General features: G+C 56.7%; 7 protein-coding genes across 7 annotated transcripts; 5 read left to right on the top strand and 2 right to left on the bottom strand.

The window, feature by feature from the left end:
* Position 1: 1 nt before the first annotated feature.
* On the bottom strand, positions 2-2,513 carry CCOS01_15340 (uncharacterized protein; the record flags this gene model as incomplete). Its single annotated transcript, XM_060463479.1, has 2 exons — positions 2-1,923; positions 1,973-2,513. 2 exons carry the CDS (start codon positions 2,511-2,513, stop codon positions 2-4), a joined length of 2,463 nt encoding a protein of 820 aa, XP_060306082.1.
* A 335-nt stretch (positions 2,514-2,848) lies between these two features.
* CCOS01_15339 (calcineurin-like phosphoesterase) lies at positions 2,849-4,069 on the bottom strand (the record flags this gene model as incomplete). Its single annotated transcript, XM_060463478.1, has 1 exon — positions 2,849-4,069. The coding sequence occupies one exon, from the start codon at positions 4,067-4,069 to the stop codon at positions 2,849-2,851; it is 1,221 nt and encodes a 406-aa protein (XP_060306081.1).
* Positions 4,070-5,360: 1,291 nt separating this feature from the next.
* CCOS01_15338 (uncharacterized protein) lies at positions 5,361-8,536 on the top strand (the record flags this gene model as incomplete). The annotated part of the gene is made up of 5 exons (XM_060463477.1): positions 5,361-6,613; positions 6,662-7,865; positions 7,911-7,994; positions 8,043-8,214; positions 8,274-8,536. The coding sequence occupies 5 exons, from the start codon at positions 5,361-5,363 to the stop codon at positions 8,534-8,536; spliced, it is 2,976 nt and encodes a 991-aa protein (XP_060306080.1).
* Positions 8,537-13,388: 4,852 nt separating this feature from the next.
* On the top strand, positions 13,389-15,020 carry CCOS01_15337 (uncharacterized protein; the record flags this gene model as incomplete). Its single annotated transcript, XM_060463476.1, has 2 exons — positions 13,389-13,741; positions 13,790-15,020. 2 exons carry the CDS (start codon positions 13,389-13,391, stop codon positions 15,018-15,020), a joined length of 1,584 nt encoding a protein of 527 aa, XP_060306079.1.
* Positions 15,021-15,853: 833 nt separating this feature from the next.
* Positions 15,854-17,619, top strand: CCOS01_15336 (NOL1/NOP2/sun family protein; the record flags this gene model as incomplete). Its single annotated transcript, XM_060463475.1, has 2 exons — positions 15,854-16,054; positions 16,102-17,619. The coding sequence occupies 2 exons, from the start codon at positions 15,854-15,856 to the stop codon at positions 17,617-17,619; spliced, it is 1,719 nt and encodes a 572-aa protein (XP_060306078.1).
* A 583-nt stretch (positions 17,620-18,202) lies between these two features.
* Positions 18,203-19,375, top strand: CCOS01_15335 (uncharacterized protein; the record flags this gene model as incomplete). Its single annotated transcript, XM_060463474.1, has 2 exons — positions 18,203-18,965; positions 19,023-19,375. Coding segments are annotated over 2 exons (1,116 nt in total), but the record flags the coding sequence as incomplete, so codon positions are not given.
* A 374-nt stretch (positions 19,376-19,749) lies between these two features.
* On the top strand, positions 19,750-21,067 carry CCOS01_15334 (uncharacterized protein; the record flags this gene model as incomplete). The annotated part of the gene is made up of 5 exons (XM_060463473.1): positions 19,750-19,852; positions 19,899-19,906; positions 19,962-20,155; positions 20,204-20,555; positions 20,612-21,067. 5 exons carry the CDS (start codon positions 19,750-19,752, stop codon positions 21,065-21,067), a joined length of 1,113 nt encoding a protein of 370 aa, XP_060306076.1.
* Between the last annotated feature and the right edge of the window lie 142 nt (positions 21,068-21,209).

The following is a 21,209-nucleotide window of genomic DNA, read 5'->3' as shown; positions in this document are numbered from 1 at the left end:
TCTACCTCGGTCTGTACCTTTCCCATAACGCTCTTGTAATGAGCCCAGGGGCTCCCAGCCCCAGCTCAAACGGCCCCCTCACCGGCTGGCCTCTGTTGGACGATCTCGCCGGCAGGTATGGCGGGGGCGGCGACGGGCTTCGGGGGGAAGACACCGTTGTAGTGGTGGTTGTTGCCGTGGGGGACGCCGGCGGGGCCCCTTGGAGGTACTCGCTCAGCTCGCTAGTGTCCATCCCAGGCCTAGTGGCGTCCACCACATGGCTCGTTTGGGTGGCCGGGGCCGATGGGTCTTGATCGACCGTGCTCGCCGGTGATAGCGGGCTCACACTCGCATACTGATGCGCAGATGTCTCATTCCTTTGCGCCGTGCTGGACGAAGCTAGGGCGGCGAGCTCGAGGTCCTCCTCTGACCTACCCGCAGCGCCCCGCACGACGACGCCGAGCAGTCCATCCGTCTCATCCAACGCCCCCATCTCCTCCCGACTGGCCCGGCTTACTAGTGGAAAGTCCACCGAGTCTCTCAAGTGTGCTCCCAGCCTCATCATGGCAAAGGCGTCCAAGGTGTCGGTCCAGGTGGGCAGGCTGTAAATGTAGCAGACGAGGATGACAAGTGCAATGGCTTGCATGCTGATGAGCAAGCTAATGGCGACGGTGGCGCCTACGGTGTACCGCGGTGCGACAAATTCGGTGCCGGCCAAGTTGTAAATAGTCCTCGCCGCGTCGTTGGATGCTGCGTCTTGTAGGACGGCCACGTTGGACAAGTACATGCCGACGCCGAGAGTGCTCTGTGCCACCTTGACGTACTGAAGGCCTTGTGCGATCCGGAACAGTGTCTTGGGGAGCTCGGCAAGCGAGCATCCCTGGTATATGGACGAGTACCACGAGTCGTAGTCGTCGTTGTGAGAGTTGTACGGTAGCTGCCACGCACCGAGGGGCGTCGGCAAAGAGCACGCCCTGCGTTTCGCATCGCTGTTGGACGTGGTGTTGTCGGGCACTTGGCCATCCGGGAAGGTCTGACTCAAAAGATCGAGTACAGCCTGTGGGTATGAGCCGTTGCCAAAGAGCGCCTCGGCTGTTGACCGCAACGGGCCTTGTACAGAGGTCCAGCCAGAGAATTGGTCGCGGTTCCAGTCGTCTTCAGACTCTTTGGTGATGAGGTTACCCTGCCAATCGTAGTCGTGGAAATGCGCTGCCATGTCTTCGTCCGAGGGCCACTCGCTGATGATGTCGGATGGAACAAGTCCCGTTTGAAGGTTGCCAATCTCGAAAAAGGCACGGCTGGTTTTGGCGACACACTTGATGGTGACGTTCTGAGCCGGTTCCGATAAGAAGTCCTGAGTCTTTGCCGCCTCTGGACTAATCTGTGCCTCAATGTAGAGCACTTCATCGACGTCTTGGCGTCGCCTCGGGGGGACCCTACGAGGTGCAGAGCTGGTGTTGTTGCGAGGCATGCACGTTCTCACACTGATGCCGAAACCTTGGAGGGACGTTGCATACCCGTCGCAGTTGGCGGGGTACTCGTCTGCAACCTGGCAGGCTGCGGTTGAGCTGAGCCGAATCGAGTGCTGTCGGAGAGGTCCCGTCGTGACGCCGGCGGGAATTGCTGATACCCAGAAAGAGTCGTTGTACGTCTGGTCCTCTCCCGTGACGAAGCTCCGGTGGTTGTCGTCGACTCGCCACAGGTTTTCTTGGATGTCGGCTGACGTGATGTTGACCATCTTCGTTCTGACTGTGTTGACGATTTGAGATGCATTGGACTCTCGGAGCAAGACGGGCTCGGCATCCTTGCCAATTGTCTGGGCCGGTTGTCCCTTGCCGTCGCATGTTCTGTCCCATTTGCTCAATGGTCGGAGACTGTCGCACGAGTACACTGGGCGGCTCGATGGCGGCATCAGCAGTGACTGTAGTGGTGGCTGCACGGCAGCTGTTGCATGTTAGAAGGAGTAGCCACCCCCAAAAGGCTTGTAACGTACTGAGAAGAAGCAGTCCGGTGGCCAGCAGGAGATAGGAAGACGATTGCCCGCTGGAGACAAACGCTGTCCATTTCAAGTCGGAAATGGCAAGCAGCTGCCTCACGGTGAGGGTCTGCTGCTTTGATCGGCGCTGTGAGAAGACGACTGCGCCGTAGGCCAACAGCGCGGCAACGCACGGCAGAGCAATAACAGCCGCCACAGTGCTGAAAAACGAAGCCGCAGCGATCCAACGGTGATATGAGTCGAGGTCTTGCCGCATAATGATCCCCCACGGGTCGGATGTCGTTTTTCGGTTAATAACGCAAACGCAGAGCCATGGTGCGACGAGAAGCACCAGGTAGGTGACGAGTATGTAAATCGGGCGACGAGCGTATCGCAGCGGTTGCCGAGACATGTCGACCGGCTTCGAAGCCGTGTATCTCGGCGGCGGTCCTTCTGTCCGAGTCTGATTCCTGTCCATCGTGACTGTCCTTCTTGGAAATAGAAGAGGACGAGGAACAAGAGACGAAGGAAGACACAATCGTATTATGGCAATTGCCATGATTGCCCAATTGGCTGTTTGGCGCCTTTTTAGTTTGCCGCGAGGCGTTTGCACGGTCGCCAAGGGCTGGCTGACGGCAGCTGACCGCAGGGCGAATGCTGCAATTTCCCTGCGAGCCTAGAGGAATGCGTGCAGGAATGAAGTGATGGGGCACAGCGTGCACAGCATCCTTCGGGACGACTGCTTGCCACGCATGTTTTGCTTTTGAGACCAGTCAGTGCGACGGAGCGGGACATGGCATAGCTCTGCCGGTGCCAAATAAAGAGTATGCAGGATAAAGCCGTCATTCGGACATTCTGTCGCATGTGCATCCCCACCCATGTGTGTGTGTTGATTTACTCCCCATTATAAGTGTCCTGGCCGTAGGTCTCGTTGAGTGTTACGCGCGTTATAATTTCTTCGTTTTCCATGCGGACCCAGCTCTCCACCGACATGTCTGGGTCGTCGCCCTGCGTGAAGGAGAGCTTAATCATCCGAGCGCCGCGTTCCCAGGTGCCATATCCGCCGTAGCCCGTGTGCTTTGCAAAACAGAGGAATGGGGCCTCGGCGCCGAGTCCGGCGTCGTGGCCGGGCCAGGTCGAGCACCACGAGTCGCCGTGGTCGTGCCCAACATAGATGCTGTGGAGACCCTCGGCCTCGAGCAGCGCCTCGACGAAGGGGGCGTCCTCTCCGCCCTCGCCTTGGATGGCTAGCGGGCTGTCGGCATTCAACCCAGGGAACTTGGCGGGGTCGAGGTTGGTCTGCTGGGCCGTCAAAAAGATGTGAGGGGGGATGTGGACAAAGGCGACGCTGGGAATGACACGGCCGTGCTTGTCCTTGAGGTCGTCGTAGGTTTTGGTAAACCATTCGGCCGTCTCGGGGGCAACCCAGTTTGGAATGTCGTCCATGTTATCGGAATCCGTCTGGTAGCTAGTGCCGCCCCGGCTGTCAAAGAACCACAATAGCAGAATGGGGTCCTTGGAGTCTCCCTCGTAGACAGGGACGTAGTAGTTTGTGATGCCCGGGAGATTGTCGCCCATGGACGTTGTGTAACAGAGGTCGTAGCCTTTTTCGGCACGGAACAGCTGCTCGCGGTCCAGCGTGTGCTTGGAGTCGTGGTTCCCGTAGACGGATGCCCACCGCTGGTTCGTCTTGAGGAGGGGCGCGACAATCTGGTCAATGTAGAGCGTCGAGTTCTCCTTGTGGGTATCCTCGCCAGTAATAAGATCGCCGTTGAATACGACGAGGTCGGGCTGTTCGCTCTTCATGACAGATTGCATGACTCTGGTGGAATTCTTGTCCTGGTCAATGCCCCAGCCAAATTCCTGCTCTCCGTAGTGCAGATCGGAGAAGATGGCAATGAGGTAGTCGCGCTGGCCCGACACCTTGAGTCTTGGCTTGCTTATCGACGGCTCCGTCAAAGGCCACTTGCCGGGCGAAATCTTGGTCATCATCATGAACATGGCCGCGAAGCTGATGGAGAAGACCAGGACGAGCTGACACACCCTCTCGGCTAGTCGAAAGGATGACTGCGGCGGGCGCGGCTGCACCGCCTGCTCCAGCTTTGATTCCGGCATGATGGAGTGTTGTACAGTGGCGGGGTATGAAAAAGATGGCAACTTGATGAAAGACAAATCCGCGCGATGATTGGAGTCCAGCCAGAAACAACAAGAGAAACGATTCAATTGAAGGTAAGGTGGAAGTGGTAAGAAAAAAAAAGTTGATGGTATTGTATCAAAGATGATGCCCTGCAGATTGCCAAAGGTGATTTTCCGCCCGGGGAGCTTCGAGTGCTGGATGCAGCTGGGGTTCCAAGGGCCAAACAATCCCAAACAGAGCCAAAACGGGCCCACTGTGGCAGATGCCGTTTTTGGGGGGCATAGTCCCACCAAAACCGAGGGGCCCAAGCCAACCGGGAAAGACGAGACGAAGACGGGCGGGAAGGACGTGCAGATGGTGCAGAAACATCCACCCGGTGTCACCAAACCAAACCATATGGATCATCGCCCATTGGATACGTACTGTAGTAGTGACAAAGTCATCAAGTGTAGTCGAGTGCCAGGATGCTCGTCTGTTCTTCGCGTCGCCTCATCTGAATGACCTGCCATTGGCAATTGGCGCTAGGGGGTACGACATCATGATAGCTTGGAACTCCAGCTCGCAGCCCACCGACTTGTCTAAAATGGAGTTGTAACAATGTTATAAAAGTCAAGAAGCCGGTCCGGCGAGTTTCCTCCCATCAGGACAAACTTTGCTTGCTGAACGACCCGACTCGAGAATGACCCGGGTGTGTCTGTGCCTCCGTGCCTCTGGTGATTTGGTCTTTTGGAAATGTCTATCCTGGGCATCGCCGTGGTAGTGGCATCCACCAACCAGTGTTCACACACAGGGCCAGATTGGTAGTACGCGCCTCTACTCATTTGGACGCGTCGTCTCACGATGCCACTGACGAGTTGCATCACTCCGTGAGACAGAGGCCCCTGGAAAGTCGTGGAGTCCCCTGCACTTTCCCTGCAACGAAGCTCCTGGTCGACGATAAAGCTTCAGTGGGTCAAAGTACTCTCTTCCACAGCCTGCTAGTTGAAAGCACTTGATACTGTAGACGTCGCTAACAGATGTCGTCTCTTATCGGACAAAGTACATGCGACCCCGTATCCAAGCTTTCCACAGCTCCAGTAGCAACTCAATTGCACCTTCCCAACTCGTCCAAGCTGCCACTGTTCCTACCTCGGATTTGCAATCAAAAGTTGTTCCGATCTGACAATTGAACTCGTTGTAAACCGATGATGTGATGTCCCTCAGTTGCATAACTTGACCTCTGCCCCCAATTGTCAGTCACCATTGCTCGCGACATAGCACCGCGTTGCAATGACACAACCACACATCCCCTCCAAGGAGGCGGACCTCTTCCGGGACTCTTTTCAGGTACCGCCCCCGTACGAGGCCGCCGCGTATCCCCGCATCCGGCCCCGCCGCACTCTCCTCCGAAACCTCATCTCGCCCCGCGTGCTCGTCTGCGTCTTCATCGGCGTCCTGCTCGCCTGGCACACCTTCCTCATTGAACGAGAGACTGTCATCCGCGATGCTGCGAGACATGCCTCTCCGTCGGCCCATCTGGCCCGCTTTGATGAGTCCTTGAAGCACTGCGCTGCTCTCAAGACGTTTCCAAAGAGCCCCGAGCCAGAGACTCGCAAGTCCAACTCGAGATGGAACGCTGTCCGCGGCCAAGATAAGCCGGTAGTGCTGCGCAACATGACCTTCTTTGACGGCGAGTCCATTGCGCCCGAGCCAATGGATATCAAGTTTGAAAAGGGCTTGTTCACCGAGCTGGCAACAACGGCTTCTAAGTCTATCAGCTCTGACGGTGCCACCGAACACGACTTACACGGCCGCTTCGTGACGCCTGGTCTGGTCGACATGCACTCGCATCATGCCGCGAGCCTGTGGCCGGCTCTGTCCGTCACCGAGGATGAGAATGAAATGACAAAGACCTACGGCCCGCTCACCCCGATGCTGCGTATCCTCGACTCATTGAAGGCGTACGATGACGCTACTCGCATCATCATGTCCGGCGGCATCACCACGTCACTCATCTTGCCCGGTTCCGCCAACATCATGGGCGGAGAGGGTACCGTGATCAAGAACGTCCTCAAGTCGGGAGAGCTGGGCGAGTACGTCGTTGAGGAGCTGTTGCTCGAGCGTGATATCCCCGTCGAGGAGCGCCATCGATACATGAAGCTGGCCTGCGGCGAGAACCCCAAGCGTGTCTATGGCCACACCCGCATGGCCAACGCCTTCATCCTCCGCGAGCAGTTTGCCAAGGCCAAGGAGCACATGCAAAAACAGGACGAGTACTGCGAGAGCGTCGCCACTGTGTCGACCTTGTCTGATGAGGTCAAGGACCGCTTCGTCCGAGAGTCTGGCAGCTTTCCCGCCGACCTCAAGCTCGAGTCCACCGTCGGCATGCTCCGCGGCCGAGTCTCCATGCAGAACCACTGCTACCTCCCCGAGGACTTTGAGACAATGCTCCGAGTCACTGGCGAGTACGGCGTCCGCGTCCGGGCCTTCCACCACGCCCTCGAGGCCTGGCAGGTTCCCGAGATGCTCAAGGCGTACGGCGAGTAGGTGGCCAAATCCTATCCGTGAGTGGACCATGCTAACCAGCGCAGAAACGTCACCGTCGCTACCTTTGCCGAGTTCAGTCTGTACAAGTTCGAGGCCTATGCACCGAGCCTCTCTGCGGGCAAGATCCTCAACGAGCATGGCATCCCCGTAGCCTACAAGTCAGACCACACCGCGCCAGAGACGAACGCAAAGTACATCATGTTCCAAGCGGGCGTCGGCCACGCGTTCCACCTACCGGAAGAGAAGGCTCTGCAGTCAGTCACCTCTATTCCCGCCAAGGCCATCGACCTGGGCTACCGTGTTGGCTACGCTCGTCCGGGCTACGATGCGGATCTGGTTGTCTGGGATGCCCACCCACTTTCTATCGGAGCGACTCCCCTGCAAGTTTACATTGACGGTAACCCCCAGCTGAAGCACCACATTGTTCAGGAGAGCATGGGCAAGGCCTTTAATGAAGCATCGACCAAGGAGACCCTCCCCGTGAAGCCCAACATGCGAACGGAGCTGGAGCCGGAGAAGAGGGAAGCGTTCTGCAGCAAGACCGCTAAGTCAAAGTCCAGTTTCGTCATCAACGGTATCACGAGCACATTCCTGGAAAACCACCCTCAGGTGCCTACGGTCTTCCGCGACGTCAGCGGCGAGAACTTTACTCTCGTGATTAACAGCGGCAAGGTCGCCTGTCTCAGCTCGCCTGACAAATGCTCGTCGGCCATCGCCAAGGTGGCATCCAAGTCCGACGTCACCACCCTCGACCTGTCCAACGGCCACGTTCTGCCCGGATTGACGGCCCTCACAGCCTCCCTCGGCATGGTTGAGATTGCGACGGAGGATTCCACCGGAGACGGCTTTGCCGACCCGAAGAAGGATGGGAACGATCCAGAGAACCTCGACTACGCAAAGTACGGCGTCCAGCTGGAGGGCAAGGCCTTTGCCCGCGCGCGCCTCGGCGGCATCACCCGCGCCATCACGCCGCCCCTTAGCCCCGAGGGTGGTGCTTTTGTCAACGGCGTCAGCGTCGGCATCCTCACGCGCACCGATCGTACGCTCCTCGACGGCGGCGTCTTCCGGCCCGAGGTGGCGCTTCACGTTACCATTGACGATAAGGCAAAGGAGAGCGTGGGCACCATCAGCACCGCTGTCAAGAAACTGCGCAAGATTCTCGCCGACGGCCAGGGGAAGCACAATGAGACGACCTTTGGCGAGGTTGCGTCAGGCAAGCTGCCGCTCGTGATCAATGCCAATAACCATGTGAGTCTACATTCAGCATATCAAACACGAAGCTAACAGGAGCAGTGGGACATTCAGCAAATCATCAACATCAAAAAGGACTTTCCCGACGTCAACATCGTTATCCAAGGCGGTGCCGAATCGCCCTTGGTGAGTACGCACATGTGCTGCTGCAGTACAGGCCTAACGAAGATCTAGGTCGCCCTAGAGCTCGCAAAGTCCCAGATCCCGCTCATCCTCACCGAGACTCGTCCCGCGCCCTCCTCCTATAGACACCGCGATGCCGTCGTGGGCCCGCCCCTGACCCCGAGCGTCACCCGCATCCTCAGCGAGGCGGGCGTCTACTTTGCAGTCGCCATCGTCACGGACAGTGAGTCGCATAATGTTTGCTGCGATATGTGTCTACAGAAAGAGCTAACAAATGGCCAGTCATGCCCGCAGACTACCGCCTCCACGACCTCGCCCTCGAAGCTGCGTGGGCCGCCAAGTACGCCAACCTCGGCGACAAGGAAGCCATCCGCCTCGTGTCCGGCAATGTCGAGGACATTCTCGGCCTGCCCAAGAGCAGCGACATTGTTGTGTGGGAGGGCAGCCCGCTCGAGTTTGGCGGTACCGTCGCCCTCAGCTTCGAGGTGGACCAGAATGGCGACCTCGAGGTTGCCGCTTGCTGGCCGCACGAGGATGACCGATAGAGAGGGGTATGACGATGCCGTCTGCCGATGAGTAGAGAGGCACCGTCCCGGTGGAGGGTCGGGTTGGATTAATCGCTGAATCTGTCTCGGGTTGGGTGCTCATATGGCTGCGCAAAGCGTGCAGCTGATATAGTGGCGGATGTTTCTTTCCACACGATGTGCTTCAGGACGAAATGTATATCTAGATAGTGTATAACAAAGCACATTCACAGCTTGCTAGGTCGTCGAGTGAGGGGCAGCGTCACGCATATACAAGCTATGCGAAGGGCCATCTTACATAGCTCGGTTTGTGCCATGTGAGGTTGTCAGATGTATACTATGCGGCACATCTAGAGTCTGTCACCGTGGCCACAACTATCCGGAGGCCAAAGCCACAGTGTCACGGGCCAGAACATGACAGAGTCGTCTCTGCCAAACGATTCGTTCCCGGACCAAGACACTCTCGAGGGACACAACAACTCAAGACTTCAACCTGCAACCTAGACGGATAAAGTCTTGCGACGGGACAACCTTTCCCGCCAAACTGGGCAACACTAATACCTGCGCAACCCCTCCGAGGCCTTACGCAACTACCCGTCGATACCAGTAATCCCCGCGGGACCGTGACTGCCAGCCCTAGCCCCGACGCAAGCCCTTATCAACGGAGGCCGGGAACGCGGCACATGGCCAAACAGGCGCGCACGCACGAGCTTACTCGCAAGATGCGCCCGGGGGAAAGGGATTGCCAAGGGAGGTAAACAATGGAGCTAGGCGATTGATGGTGACGTGCTAGTGAGGCCGCACACGCAGGGACGGGAGCAGATTGATTTCACAAAGGGGCGTCGGGCTCGGATGGCGATTTGAGAGAAATCCCTCACAAGAGGTTTGGACACGGGACGGGTGTAATTCCGTCATCGTCCCGGGGAGCAGCAAGCCACGTTGATCTTTTCGGCTGTGCTTGCCTGAGAGCTTGGGTTAGTAATGGAGAGGCGACACTTTGCCAGAGATGAGATGGCACCGTCTGGCCTTGGTACGGCTCGGGATGGTGCGGCGCCGTCGATCTGTCCCTGCGGTGCAGACGGGGACAGACTGACATTTTGGCTAGGAAGGACCATCGCAACTTCCAATAGGAATAAGAAAGCTCAGAGTGCATGACAAACTGCCGGTCGCCGAGAGGTGCGTTGCAAATTGCGACTAGAACGCACAATAGATAAGCTCGCTAAGCATGTCCGTGTTAATGGCGCGCAGAAATGCCAGTGATGGCCTCGCTGCCTTGAATGCTTTGTAGCCACGGCGTCGAGAGACAATTTGTTTCATCCTCAATCTGCCCAGTAGCGGCTTCTGGCTCACGTTTGCCGATTGTCTAATTGAGCGGACCACCATTGGAGACCGGGCGTTTTGGAAGCGCACGCCAGCCGATTTCCCGCCAGACGGCGGCTCAGGGGGACTCCCAGGACGCAAAGGGAGAGAGCCCCTCTGCCCAGAAAAGAGAGCTTGTTGCTATATGGGCTATTATGTCAAGAGAATTCGTATCGCCAGGCGCGACCGTCAGTCATCTCGCCTGTTTCCTTGGGACTTACTCGCAACCTGGTTTTCCACCTCTTGGCACTTTGAGACCCCGACGAGAGCCACCGTGGCGCGGTACCACCCCATGCAAACGTTGTGAACCCAGGGCTGGTCAACTTGGTAGGAAGCGGGCATCGTTCAATTTGGAGACGAAGAGAGGCGGTGTTGACGACGGTGGATTTGTCGGTGAGCCCTTGCCCAGACAAGGCCGTTGTTATTCCAAGATACATCGGCGATACTGCTCGAAGAAAATTGAGTATGTCTCTGATCCAACTGTTTCCGGGGCTGGCTGAAGACAACCTGGCGCGTGTCGAAGTGAGACTGTTGCAATTCAAGACAGAAGACCAAAAGAGGAATCTTTGTGTGGAATTATCCCGCGCGTGCGCACAAAAATAAGCCTTCGGAACGGCGATGTTTCGTCATTCCGGTAAAGCCTCTTGAAGCCAAAAGCTACAGCTAGATTCTCGCCCGGTCGGAGACGCATCACGCAGTTCCCAGCCACTCCAAGAACCACCAGTGAGGTGTCATGTGTGTTCTCGGGGGACTATAGATGCAATGCGCGAAGTGGTGGTGGTGCATACTGCACATCGGAACAGCCCTCAAGCAGGTTGCCGGAGACATGAATTTTGGCATTATTCTAGCGCTGGTCGACTCCAGCCATGCGAAATTTTCGTCGCAATTGAGTGCCGGTGTGATGGCCAGGGACTGATGCCAGGTTGCAGCCGGAGGCAGCAGTCAATCTCCCCGCAGGAGCGCCGCCGACTCGGGAGGACATGATTTGCCGGGCAGTCCGTGATTGTTTTCTCGAACACACGGGATAACATGGGATGAGCGCCAGGATCAGGCGTTTCGAAACCCCACCAGCCGCTGACCCAGTCGACACCTCCAGAGTATAGAGTCCAGAGCTCGTGGGCAGGCCTGTGATCTGTCATGGCCGATCCCCAGCCTTTGGGGGTATCGACAGAGGTCTGGACTCTGCTAGACCGATTGTGTCACAACTTTCTTGGACCGGATGGAACCGAGGGATTGGAATGGCGAGCGACTATTAGATCGCCTTCATTCTCGCTGGAGGATGAATGGCATTGTTCGGTGGTTTGAGCCTGGGAATTGTGCCCCAATCGAGCGTCGCGCGACCAGAACAGACGTTTTGCGAGGGATGGAGGTGGGGAACGACGAGTTGGACGCATAAGTTATGCAGCTAGAAAACTCTTTTGCCCGGCCAAGGCCAAGGAAGCCAGAGTCAAGACAACAGAGAGAGACATGGCCATTCCGTCGGGAGGCAAGAAAGGGATTGTTCGAAGGGTGATGCAGTTGGAAGAATGACCCCGAGATTCCCGAATGACAGGTTTGATGTCTCGCAGGTGATGTTGTTGAAGCTCGATGCGGTTGGAACTGTGTTCACTCTTTCCAGCCTTTCGAAAAAAGTCTCAAGTGCCGACTCAGATGTGGTTTCCTATCTTGTCCGTCTCCAACTTCCTGCCCGTTGCTTCTTGGGAAAAAGTCTCAAACCCTGCAATTTGGAAAGGGCGAGCCCCTGCGCAAGTGGGATAAACATCTGGATAACGCTTGCCCGAATAGGGTTAGCGGGAAAGAAGGTAAACCGCAAACCTTCTGTTGTCCCTTCCCAAAGACATCGAGGCAGCAACGACAGACGGGACGTTGCGAGGTTTTGTGGAAGGCGCTGCCAATATCTGTTTCTTGTGTCCTCTGGCAGCATTCCCGAATCATCGGCAGCGTGCATTGCTTATTCAAGTCCATGGCAATGTGCACCGTCATCAACACCTCACGACATGCACGACGGACCAAGAGCTTGCAAGAGGCAGACACTTGACAGGCTGCCAGGACGTCATGGGCCGGATCATGGACGACGCCCTTTGCCCCTGAAATATAGCATCGACCCGTGTGTGTGCCAACCGCCACCAAGCCCTGAGCGTCGATAGTCGCTGGAGCCTGGTGGTGCTGGCAGCTATGTGTTTCCAAACGGGCGGACGCCTCTGATCCGCCAAATCAAACTTTTGCAGCGCCACAAACGGGCACTTGAAGCCCTTTGCCCAGGAGGCCGGCTGGCAGTTTCCGTGGTGTGGTCTCGGTGAAAGCTGACTGGACGCCACGTCGCGCGGCACAAACGCTAGCGAGAGAAGAAGCCCAGAAACCAGGGGCGAGTCAGCGTGCCTTTCTTCGTGCTAAGAACAGCTCCGGCGTCACACTGAGCGACAATTGACCTCGGGCCTGCACAATTTTGGCAGTTGGACATCACATTCAGCCAATGGGAAGTCGGCCACGCTTATGCACCATGCAGGAACCAGCCGTGCAGCACACCATCTCAACTTTTGTGCACTCCCGTCTCCTATCCAGTGCGTGAGTGCAGACATCAGATGAGCGGGGGTCCAAGGGGTCGTCAGCTTGCCGCCGTTTCGTTTCTTCTCAGCTTTTTGTAGTGGTGTAATGTACTCTGGGCGATTCGTCTGGGCTCTTGTCTGTTCTTTTTCCCTTTAGAAATAATGCGGACAATTCCTTGGTTGTGTCGAACATGTACTCGAAAATAGCAGTCAGGAGGTTACCAGAAATTAAGCATGTCCCTGTCCATCCCATCTCTCGAGTACATGGCTTGGGCATACATCTTAACACAAGGTGCTTTCATCTTGATTCTGACTGCCACGTTGTCGAGGTGCGACCCTCCTCACTACGCTCAACCTACCTTATGTAAATTTACTGCTATCGCCCTGTGCTCGAGTACTTCATCGCCAGATGGCACTACCACGAACACTCCATGGCGTCACGGCTGAGCGTCCCTGGCCACCCTGCTAGCGCCTTCCTACCACCCGGGCCCCCTTCCCAGATCCAAGGTACCTCGCCGTAGCCTGCCAACTGCCACTCACGGTGTGCCCCCCGTCCCGCCCGGGTCTGGGTCCCAGCTGCCGTCCGATGAATATATTACTTCCCACTTCTTCCATCCTCCACCGTGGACCTACACCCCGACCTCACCTTCTCCATTCCACCACTTTTCCCTGTCGACACTTGCTGGGCATTTTATTCTCTCCTTTCATCATTCCTTTTCAACCCACAAAACGCTACAGCTTGCTGAGCACGTCCTCTCATTACAACTTCTAGACAGCCCTCTTTGACCTGTCTCATTCCACTCACTCACCACTTTCGTCACTCACCGAGTCGCGATATACACCCTTCACTTCACCAGGTGCTCCGGTATCAGCACCCATACAGTCCCTACTCAACCAGCAAGAGTCCCAGCGACCACTTTGATACCCGTCTCACACCGCACAATCACCCAACCGTACAATCAACCACCATGAAGTTCTCCGCTGCCACTACTCTGGCTGCCCTTCTGGGCGCCGCCTCGGCCGGCTCCAAGTCCGATGACAGAACCTTTGCCGTCCTCCGCTTCAACAACAAGCAGCTCGTCAAGACCCGTGTTGATCCCATCATCAACCCCGGAAAGCCCGCGACCCACGTTCACGGCGTCATGGGAGGAAGCAACTTTGGCATGTCGGCCACTGGCGAGACTCTATCCCAGTCCAAGTGCACCAACGCCATGATCAACGGCGACAACAGCGCCTACTGGTTCCCGTCTCTTTACTTCCAGGACCCCAAGACCAAGGAGTTTGAGGCTGTCGATGTTTTCTATGTCAACGTCTACTACTTGTGAGTATAGCTGTCTTCTGGACCAAATCCTCTATTAACACCGCCTAGCTTCGATGGCACCGATGATGAGATCAAGGCCTTCCCCAAGGGCCTGCAGATCTTTAGCGGTAATTCCTCCGCTCGCGTTGCCCCGTCGTCTGGAGGCAAGGAGAACCTCGAGCCGGCGGACGGCCCCATCCAGCCTGTTCAGTGGACTTGCCCCAGATCCAACTACAACCCGCCATCGTACCCTGCCAACTCTGACGGCACTACCGCCGGCATCGTCGATCCCAACAATGACGGCTCCGGAGTCGGCTTCCCCGACCAGAACTGCGACGGCTACGCTTCTCCCCTCCGTGCCGATGTCCACATGCCTTCCTGCTACAACCCCAACGCTGCCCTGACTGACTACGAGAGCATGGCCTGGCCCTCGAACAAGGGTGCGTCGAACAGCCGCCGCAAGAACTGCCCTGCCGGATGGATCCACGTTCCTCACATGTTCTTCGAGGTTTACTGGGACACTCCCAAGTTTGCCAGCCGCTGGACTCCCGGCCAGGGCTCGCAGCCCTTTGTCCTCTCCAACGGTGATGCCACTGGTTACAGTCTCCACGCCGACTTCATCGCTGCTTGGGATGAGACCGTTCTCCAGCAAATCATTGACAACTGCAACGCCGGCTCTTCTGGTATGGACAAGTGCCCTGGTCTCCTCAAGGGCCTCAACACCAACAAGGACTGCACAATCTCCTCTCCCGTTGACGAAGTTGTCGATGGTCTCATGAGCAAGCTTCCCGGCAACAACCTCCTCACCTCCTTCGGTGCTGTCGTCAGCGGTGGCAGCAGCAGCAGCGGCAGCGGTAGCGGCAGTGGTTCTGTTGCCAACCCTTCTGGTTCCTCTGCCTCGTCTGCGGCGACGGCTGCTTCTGCAAAGCCCTCCGCCGTCCAGCCTTCTGCCAGCAAGCCCGCCACCTCTGGCTACGTCAGCCAGGAGGAAGTCCCCAAGACATCCGCCGTGGTTTCTTCCGAGCTTCCCATTCAGGTCGCCCCTGAGAAGGCCAGCACCAAGGCTGCCGAGACGTCTGCCGCTGCCGCCGTCCCTACCACCAACGCAGTCCCGCCCAAGCCCTCGGCATCTGGGTGCTCCCGCAAGACCAGGACCGTCTACAAGACCGTCACCGTCACCTCTCCCGCAGAGGAGTCCAAGGCCGCTGCGACCCCCGTCGGCTCTACCGACAACTACAAGGCCCGTCGCCACGTCCACGAACACGAGCACCTCCACCGCCACCGCAGCAACCGCAAGTAAGCGGGTTGTCCATCGAACCTATGCGCGCCGCCAGCGTTTTGGTTGCGCTTGTATCAAACTTTTCTTCGTTAGACATTCTAGGGCCGTGGCTGGGATGGGAGTTTGAGACGTTGTTTTGTTTGGACACTGGGACTCGGCGGGGCTGTTTGGAAAAGCATCCCCATTTTCGTGCGCGAGCATTCGCGCCAATTTCTTCTTTTTTTTTGACGATGATGATGATCAGTTACATACACACCTTTGAACCGGGGGAAAGCAAAGCTTGGGGAACACGAGCAAGCTCAAGGGCAACTGGATTCCGCTTCTTGTTTGTACCTTGGAACACATACATTTCGATTCTTACATGGGTCTCTGCAGACGAGGCACCGCATTTGGGAAGGGGTTTTGAGAGGTGGTTATTTGCTTGGTAGTCAGATAGACAATTGAGCCAACCATGTTACCACCACTGACAAGTAAGCCGTGTGAGAGGTGTAAGGCCCACCAAATTGGCGCCTGGACGTCAAATTAAGGTTATTTCGTCCACGCGAAACAAGTCCACCTCATTCAATTGCATTGCCAAACCCATGATCCAGATGCCGACTCAAAAGTTAATTTAACAAGTCGCAGTGACCATTTCTCAGCGAAGCAAGGGACACATCGAGACGGGTGCGTGTGTGACAGTCTCAATTGGCCAAGCAATCAACACGCCCGTCCACTGCCGCCGGTCCCCACAAATTCTCCGAGCCAGCGGTGTCCACTGTAGAAATTTCTCTTCACCTCATCCGCCGATACCCCACAGCCGCACACCGAGACACGGCTGCGGTGACCAACGTCAATATACACGGACAGCCGGCACTATGTCGCTATATCACGAGGCTGCCGACATTCTTTCGGCGAGCTCCGACCACGGCGGCAGCTTAAAGAGTCGCGTCTTTGGCAAAAAAGGTCTCAAGTCGCCGCCAGCGCAGGTCTACGCCCTCGCACTGGAGACGTGCAAGTGGAGTGCCATCTTGAAGGAGGTCATCGAGGCGGCGGACATTCTGCGCCATGAGCGCAAGGTGAGTCTGCTGCATCGTCAAGTCGTTGACTGTCGCTGACTCTGCAGCTTACACCTTTGCTGGCGCTACTGCTGGTGCACGACTTCCTCCTGGCCAAGAAGGGTATCGCGCTGCCCCAGTCTCACGGTCTCAGGACAACCATTGAGCGGCACAAGGCGAGATTAACTTCTGAGCTTACGCGCGCCCGCCTGAGGAGGAAGGTGTCGTCGTTGGAACTGCTGCGGGCTGACGTCAACGCCAACGCGGACCCTGAAGGAAGACACCCTCGATGGATCAGGGTGAACGTGCTCAAGAGTACTGTGGAGGACCAGCTTGAGACCACTTTCAAGGGGTACGAGAGAGCGCTTTCCATCGAGGCCGTGACGCAGGCAACGGGCAAGGCCATCTTTATCGATACTCACATCCCCTACCTCCTCGCGGCATCGCCTGGCACGGATGTGACCAAGACGCAGGCTTATCTCAAGGGCGAGATCATTCTTCAGGACAAGGCGTCCTGCTTTCCAGCATACCTTCTGGACCCGCACTCGGAAAACGGCGACGTTATCGATTCGTGCGCGGCGCCGGGGAATAAGACAACGCATCTCGCAGCGATTGTCAAGTCGCATGAACCGGAGCAGGGAGCCCAGAAACAGACCATCTTTGCGTTCGAGAGGGACTCTAAGAGGGCCCAGACGCTGGAGAAGATGGTCAGGATTGCTGGCAGTCGAGGCATGACCAAGATTGGTCCTGGTCAGGACTTTTTAGACGTTGATCCCACGTCTGACACATACAAAGACGTCGGAGCCCTGCTGCTGGACCCCAGCTGCTCTGGCAGCGGTATCGTAGGGCGTGATTCGATGCCAGAACTGCATCTGCCGGAGGTCCCTGGCCCGCCTGGATCCAAGAACGCAAAGGTAAAGCCGTCCAAACAGGACGACCGCAAGCGCAAGCGGGACGAAAAGGAGGAGCCCGGTGCGGTGATGGTCGATGATGACGGCAACACGGTCGAGGTTCAGTCGGAGCAGGAGCTGCAAAAGCGTCTGGACGCGTTAGCCGGCTTCCAATTGACGCTTCTGCTTCACGCCATGACGTTTCCCGGTGCCAAGAAGATTACCTACTCCACCTGCTCGATACACGCAGAGGAGAACGAGGGCGTGGTGATCAAGGCCCTCGCGTCAAAGGTTGCGAAAGAGCGTGGCTGGACGATCCTACCGAGGCAGAAGCAGGTCCGCGGTATGCGGGAGTGGCCCGTCCGTGGACTGCCCGAGGCGGCTGGAGGTGACGAGACTGTAGCGGAAGCGTGTATTCGTACGTACAAGGGCGACGGTCACGGCGTGATGGGATTCTTCGTTGCCGCGTTTGCGAGGGAGGAGACGGTCGACGGGGATGGACCGTACTTGAGAGACGACGAAGGACGGATCGTGAGGGACATGGCTGGGATGCCGGTGCTCAAGAGCACAGGGAAGCCTGTGGTACTGGAGACGGCGAATGTAAGCGCGCCCGAGCAGGAGAACTCAAGTGAAGAGGAGAGTGAGGACGCAAGCGATGAAGGCAGCGGCGAGGACGAATGGAACGGGTTTGACTAGGTCGGCTCTATGGAAGAGAGGTGGTGCTTGTAACAGAATAATTTGTCAGTCTACTCGGGCTCTCCTCCGTACCTGCCACGATGTGTGTACTTTGACCTGCTCCTTCCTTCTCGAGGAACAACATCTATCGCCAGGAAAGCGGGTCCTCAGCCCTTCCCGGCAACACTTTTGCCTTGAGCCTTCCTTCCCTGCTTCGTCTTTCCAACTTGCGTGCCTTTTGTTTCTCTCAGCCTCGGGATATTTGCCCTGAGCTCTTCCCTGCTGCCTCGTTCAGCCCTTTCCAACTTCTCCCCTCCACCTCGCTCTACTTTGGTACCTGGCACCTCCAACTTTGGCTTCATCTCGCTCGACTCTATCTCGTCGCCCGCTCAGCCTTCCCTGGTTCTGCCTTCACATCCTCCTACCTTGACGACCGGGGCCATTTGCTCGACCATCAACCCTCCCATTATCCATTGCACACCGGCGACCTGGAAACAATCCCGCCTTCCCAGCTTGTATCTTTCCTACAGCCCAAGCGCTTGCTCCTCACTCAGCCATGGCTTCTCAAATTCAGATTGCCGAGTAAGTACGAATTAAAAAAGTATGGACGCACCAAGCTAATGTCTTCAGCAAACCTATCGTGGGCTCACAGCCATTGGTTCATCACAAGGACCCATTTGAGTTCAGCACAAAAACATTCGATGACTGGAAGGCCTCCCCACTGCCATCCATACGTCTGCCCGAACCTTCTGGTTTTCCATCTATCAAGTTTCTGAAATTTAGCGGGACCGACAACCTTTCGAGAGCTGTGAACTTTAAGCTGTCTCCCGATGAACCTTTGGATATGAATGCGGTACCGGATGGCTACGCTCTTCTCAAGGTCACTGGACGGTGTCCGATGAAGACCCAGGTATTTCAGGTCCGCATGAAGATGCTCTCCGACGCGTCGGTTCGCTGGGCACAAGAATTCAAAAACTATCCGAACCAGCGAGCTTGGGCAATTCACGCCCGGCCCGAGTTTATAAGCGATCTCATGACGATTCTGCATTCTGGGTTCCTGCCGTATGGTCCACGAAGAAGCTTTCAGGACATCCTCGCTCTGTGCTATCTTGCCCGGCAGCACTTCATAATGGACAGAGTCAGAAGAGAGCTGAACGCTTTACTGCATGCCAGCACTGCCATGACCAATCAAGAGTTATGGTACATTGTCCTCGCAGCACAACCATTGTGCTGTGACAACCAGGATATTGGCCATCTTGCATTCAACATCTTGGTCTGGCGGCACGCAGGCTCCTTCTACCCCCTCCGCGAGACTCAATTCTTGGAAGAGGACCACCTGTTCCACTATGAGGAGAGCAAAGTCATCGGTGGGACTTTTCCCCTTTCCACACTTACGTCGTGCTTTTGCTAATGCCAAGTTCTAGCGAATATGGAAGGGCATCGACACTCATTCACCCTTCAGCTTTGCGAGGTGGCGAGCATGGTTGACCCGAGTCTGTTGCGGACCATCTTCCTCCGCCAAGGCAAAGATCGGTCGCTCTGGGAGAAGCTAACCTATCTGCAGCACTTTTGCCATCTAAAGTTCCCCAAACTCCCACTCGGAAGCGGAGAGTGGTCCTTTGAGGCTGTTCTCAACCAAGAATCCCTCCAGATGGCTGTTGTCAGGGATGACATTGTCGACGGATTTCATCACTTGTACGGGGAGAGACTCTGGCCCGTGCTACGGGACATTTGGCTTCACATTGCCGAGATTTCCAACGAATACGTCCTCTCGTAGGTGCACCGGGCTACGCTTGGTGAACACTTTCACATTGTTACGAATACCGTTATTTCCGCATTGGCATGGCATGCGGCAGAGACCGAACGACAAAGGGAACAAGGGCAGGAATGTTGAATCACCGTTGTTTACTGTATGTTGGGAATGGCGTTTGGATCGGGTTTCTCTTCATAGCTGATGCTGGCTTGCTTGTAATAATGGAAAAAGTACTGTAAAGTCGTGGTTCCCTGCAATGTGACCTTGAACAAGCCTGGCCCTTGTCCAGGAGTCAATCCCTGTCGCCCATCAGACAGGGGTAACCGACGACATCCCACCCTTTCCATTGCATCAATCTCTTCCTCCCATCCTTCCAAAAACCACCAAGGAAAGAGAAAATGGTTTCTCATCGCTTTCTGTGGATGCTCCTGGTGCCATTGGTACCTGGGGCGGCGGGGCAGGACCAGGTCCCGCTCAGCAACGAGATGAGGTTGATTGCCTGTGAGTACATCCGACGGATAAAGTAGACATGAGCTGACAGTTGTAGGTGCCAAGGTAGGATGAACTCGATAGGGTGTGGTCATATTGCTGACCAAAAGGTTGATTGCAGTCTCCAGAGATCTCCAGGCACCTAACGGCAGAGTGGGAAGCAGCGCAATCCTCAGCCAACCTCCCCATGGCCTGGATCGAGGACGCCGCCGAGGACCACTGCGCAGACGCGCCAGCGACCGCCTACCCCTCCGTCAAGCTCTTGCGCGACGGCGGGCCGGCGGTTGACTACCTAGGTCCTATAACGAGCGACGAGTGAGTCTGCAGCCCTCCTCGCAGCAAAGCTAACACGCCTACCACTAGAATTCTACGTTTCAGCGACCGCGCCCGACGGCCTCAAGTCTCCAGCGTCTCAATCGAGGAAGCCGAGTCCTTTGGCAATAGCGACGTTTTTGTCTGTGTAGCTCACCTCGGTCCAGATGAGCCGGCGCTCCGGCGGGCCTTTGAGGCCGTAGCGCAGAAGCACTGGGCCGAGTTCACCTTTGGCATCGTCGATACGCCAACATCCGCGGACGCCAAGGTCGTGTGCCGCAAACGCGACGACGAGAGCACGCACACGCGGAGCGCGGCAGACGGGCTCGAGGGCTGGGTCCTGGAAGTGTCCAGGCCCGTCATCGCGGAGCTGACGCCCTTGAACCACCAGCGATTCGTCGACGTATGTCTTGCCTTGTCACAGCAGAAGCAGCTATAAAGGATACTGACGAAACACAGCGCGCCTGGCCAATCGTCTACATCTTCTCGCCCTCCCCGCAAACCCGCGCCTCCATCCGCGCAGACCTCCACGACTTTGCAAAGAAGCAGTACGCCTCCCTGACACCCGTCACAGTCGACCCGAACCGCTTCCCCGACCTCCCCGCCAAGCTCGGCCTCGGCCCCGACGTCGCCGAAGACGCGTACCCCGTCGGCGCGGTCCACCAGGTCTCTAACGGGAGGATCTACCCGTACCCCAAGGGCAAGGCTTTTACGCCGCGCGAGCTGCAGGGGTGGGGGCTGGACGTGTGGCAGGGACGGGTCAAGCCGTGGACGCCGCCGGGGCAGGAGGCTGTGGACGACAAGGCTGGGTCGGTGAAGAGTAACGTGAGGGTTCTGAGCTCGCATAATCTCAAGGTGGAGAACATTCCGGGGCTGAAGATCAAGATTGGCGGGCGGGAGCGGGATGAATTGTAGTGCGATTGACTTTGAGTGTTGATCTATTAGTCTATGATTATACAGATGAGGGGGGGTCTATCTGGTATCTAATGTCGGCTTCTGTGGCCTGTCTAGTATGCTCTGAAAACTGCCCAAAACTCCTTGCAAATGCTAACATCAT

This window comes from Colletotrichum costaricense (genome assembly GCF_030867565.1).
Source record: "Colletotrichum costaricense strain IMI 309622 chromosome Unknown Scaffold_23.1, whole genome shotgun sequence".
Taxonomy (NCBI): Eukaryota; Fungi; Ascomycota; class Sordariomycetes; order Glomerellales; family Glomerellaceae; genus Colletotrichum; species Colletotrichum costaricense.
This window is presented reverse-complemented; position numbering and strand designations above follow the sequence as displayed.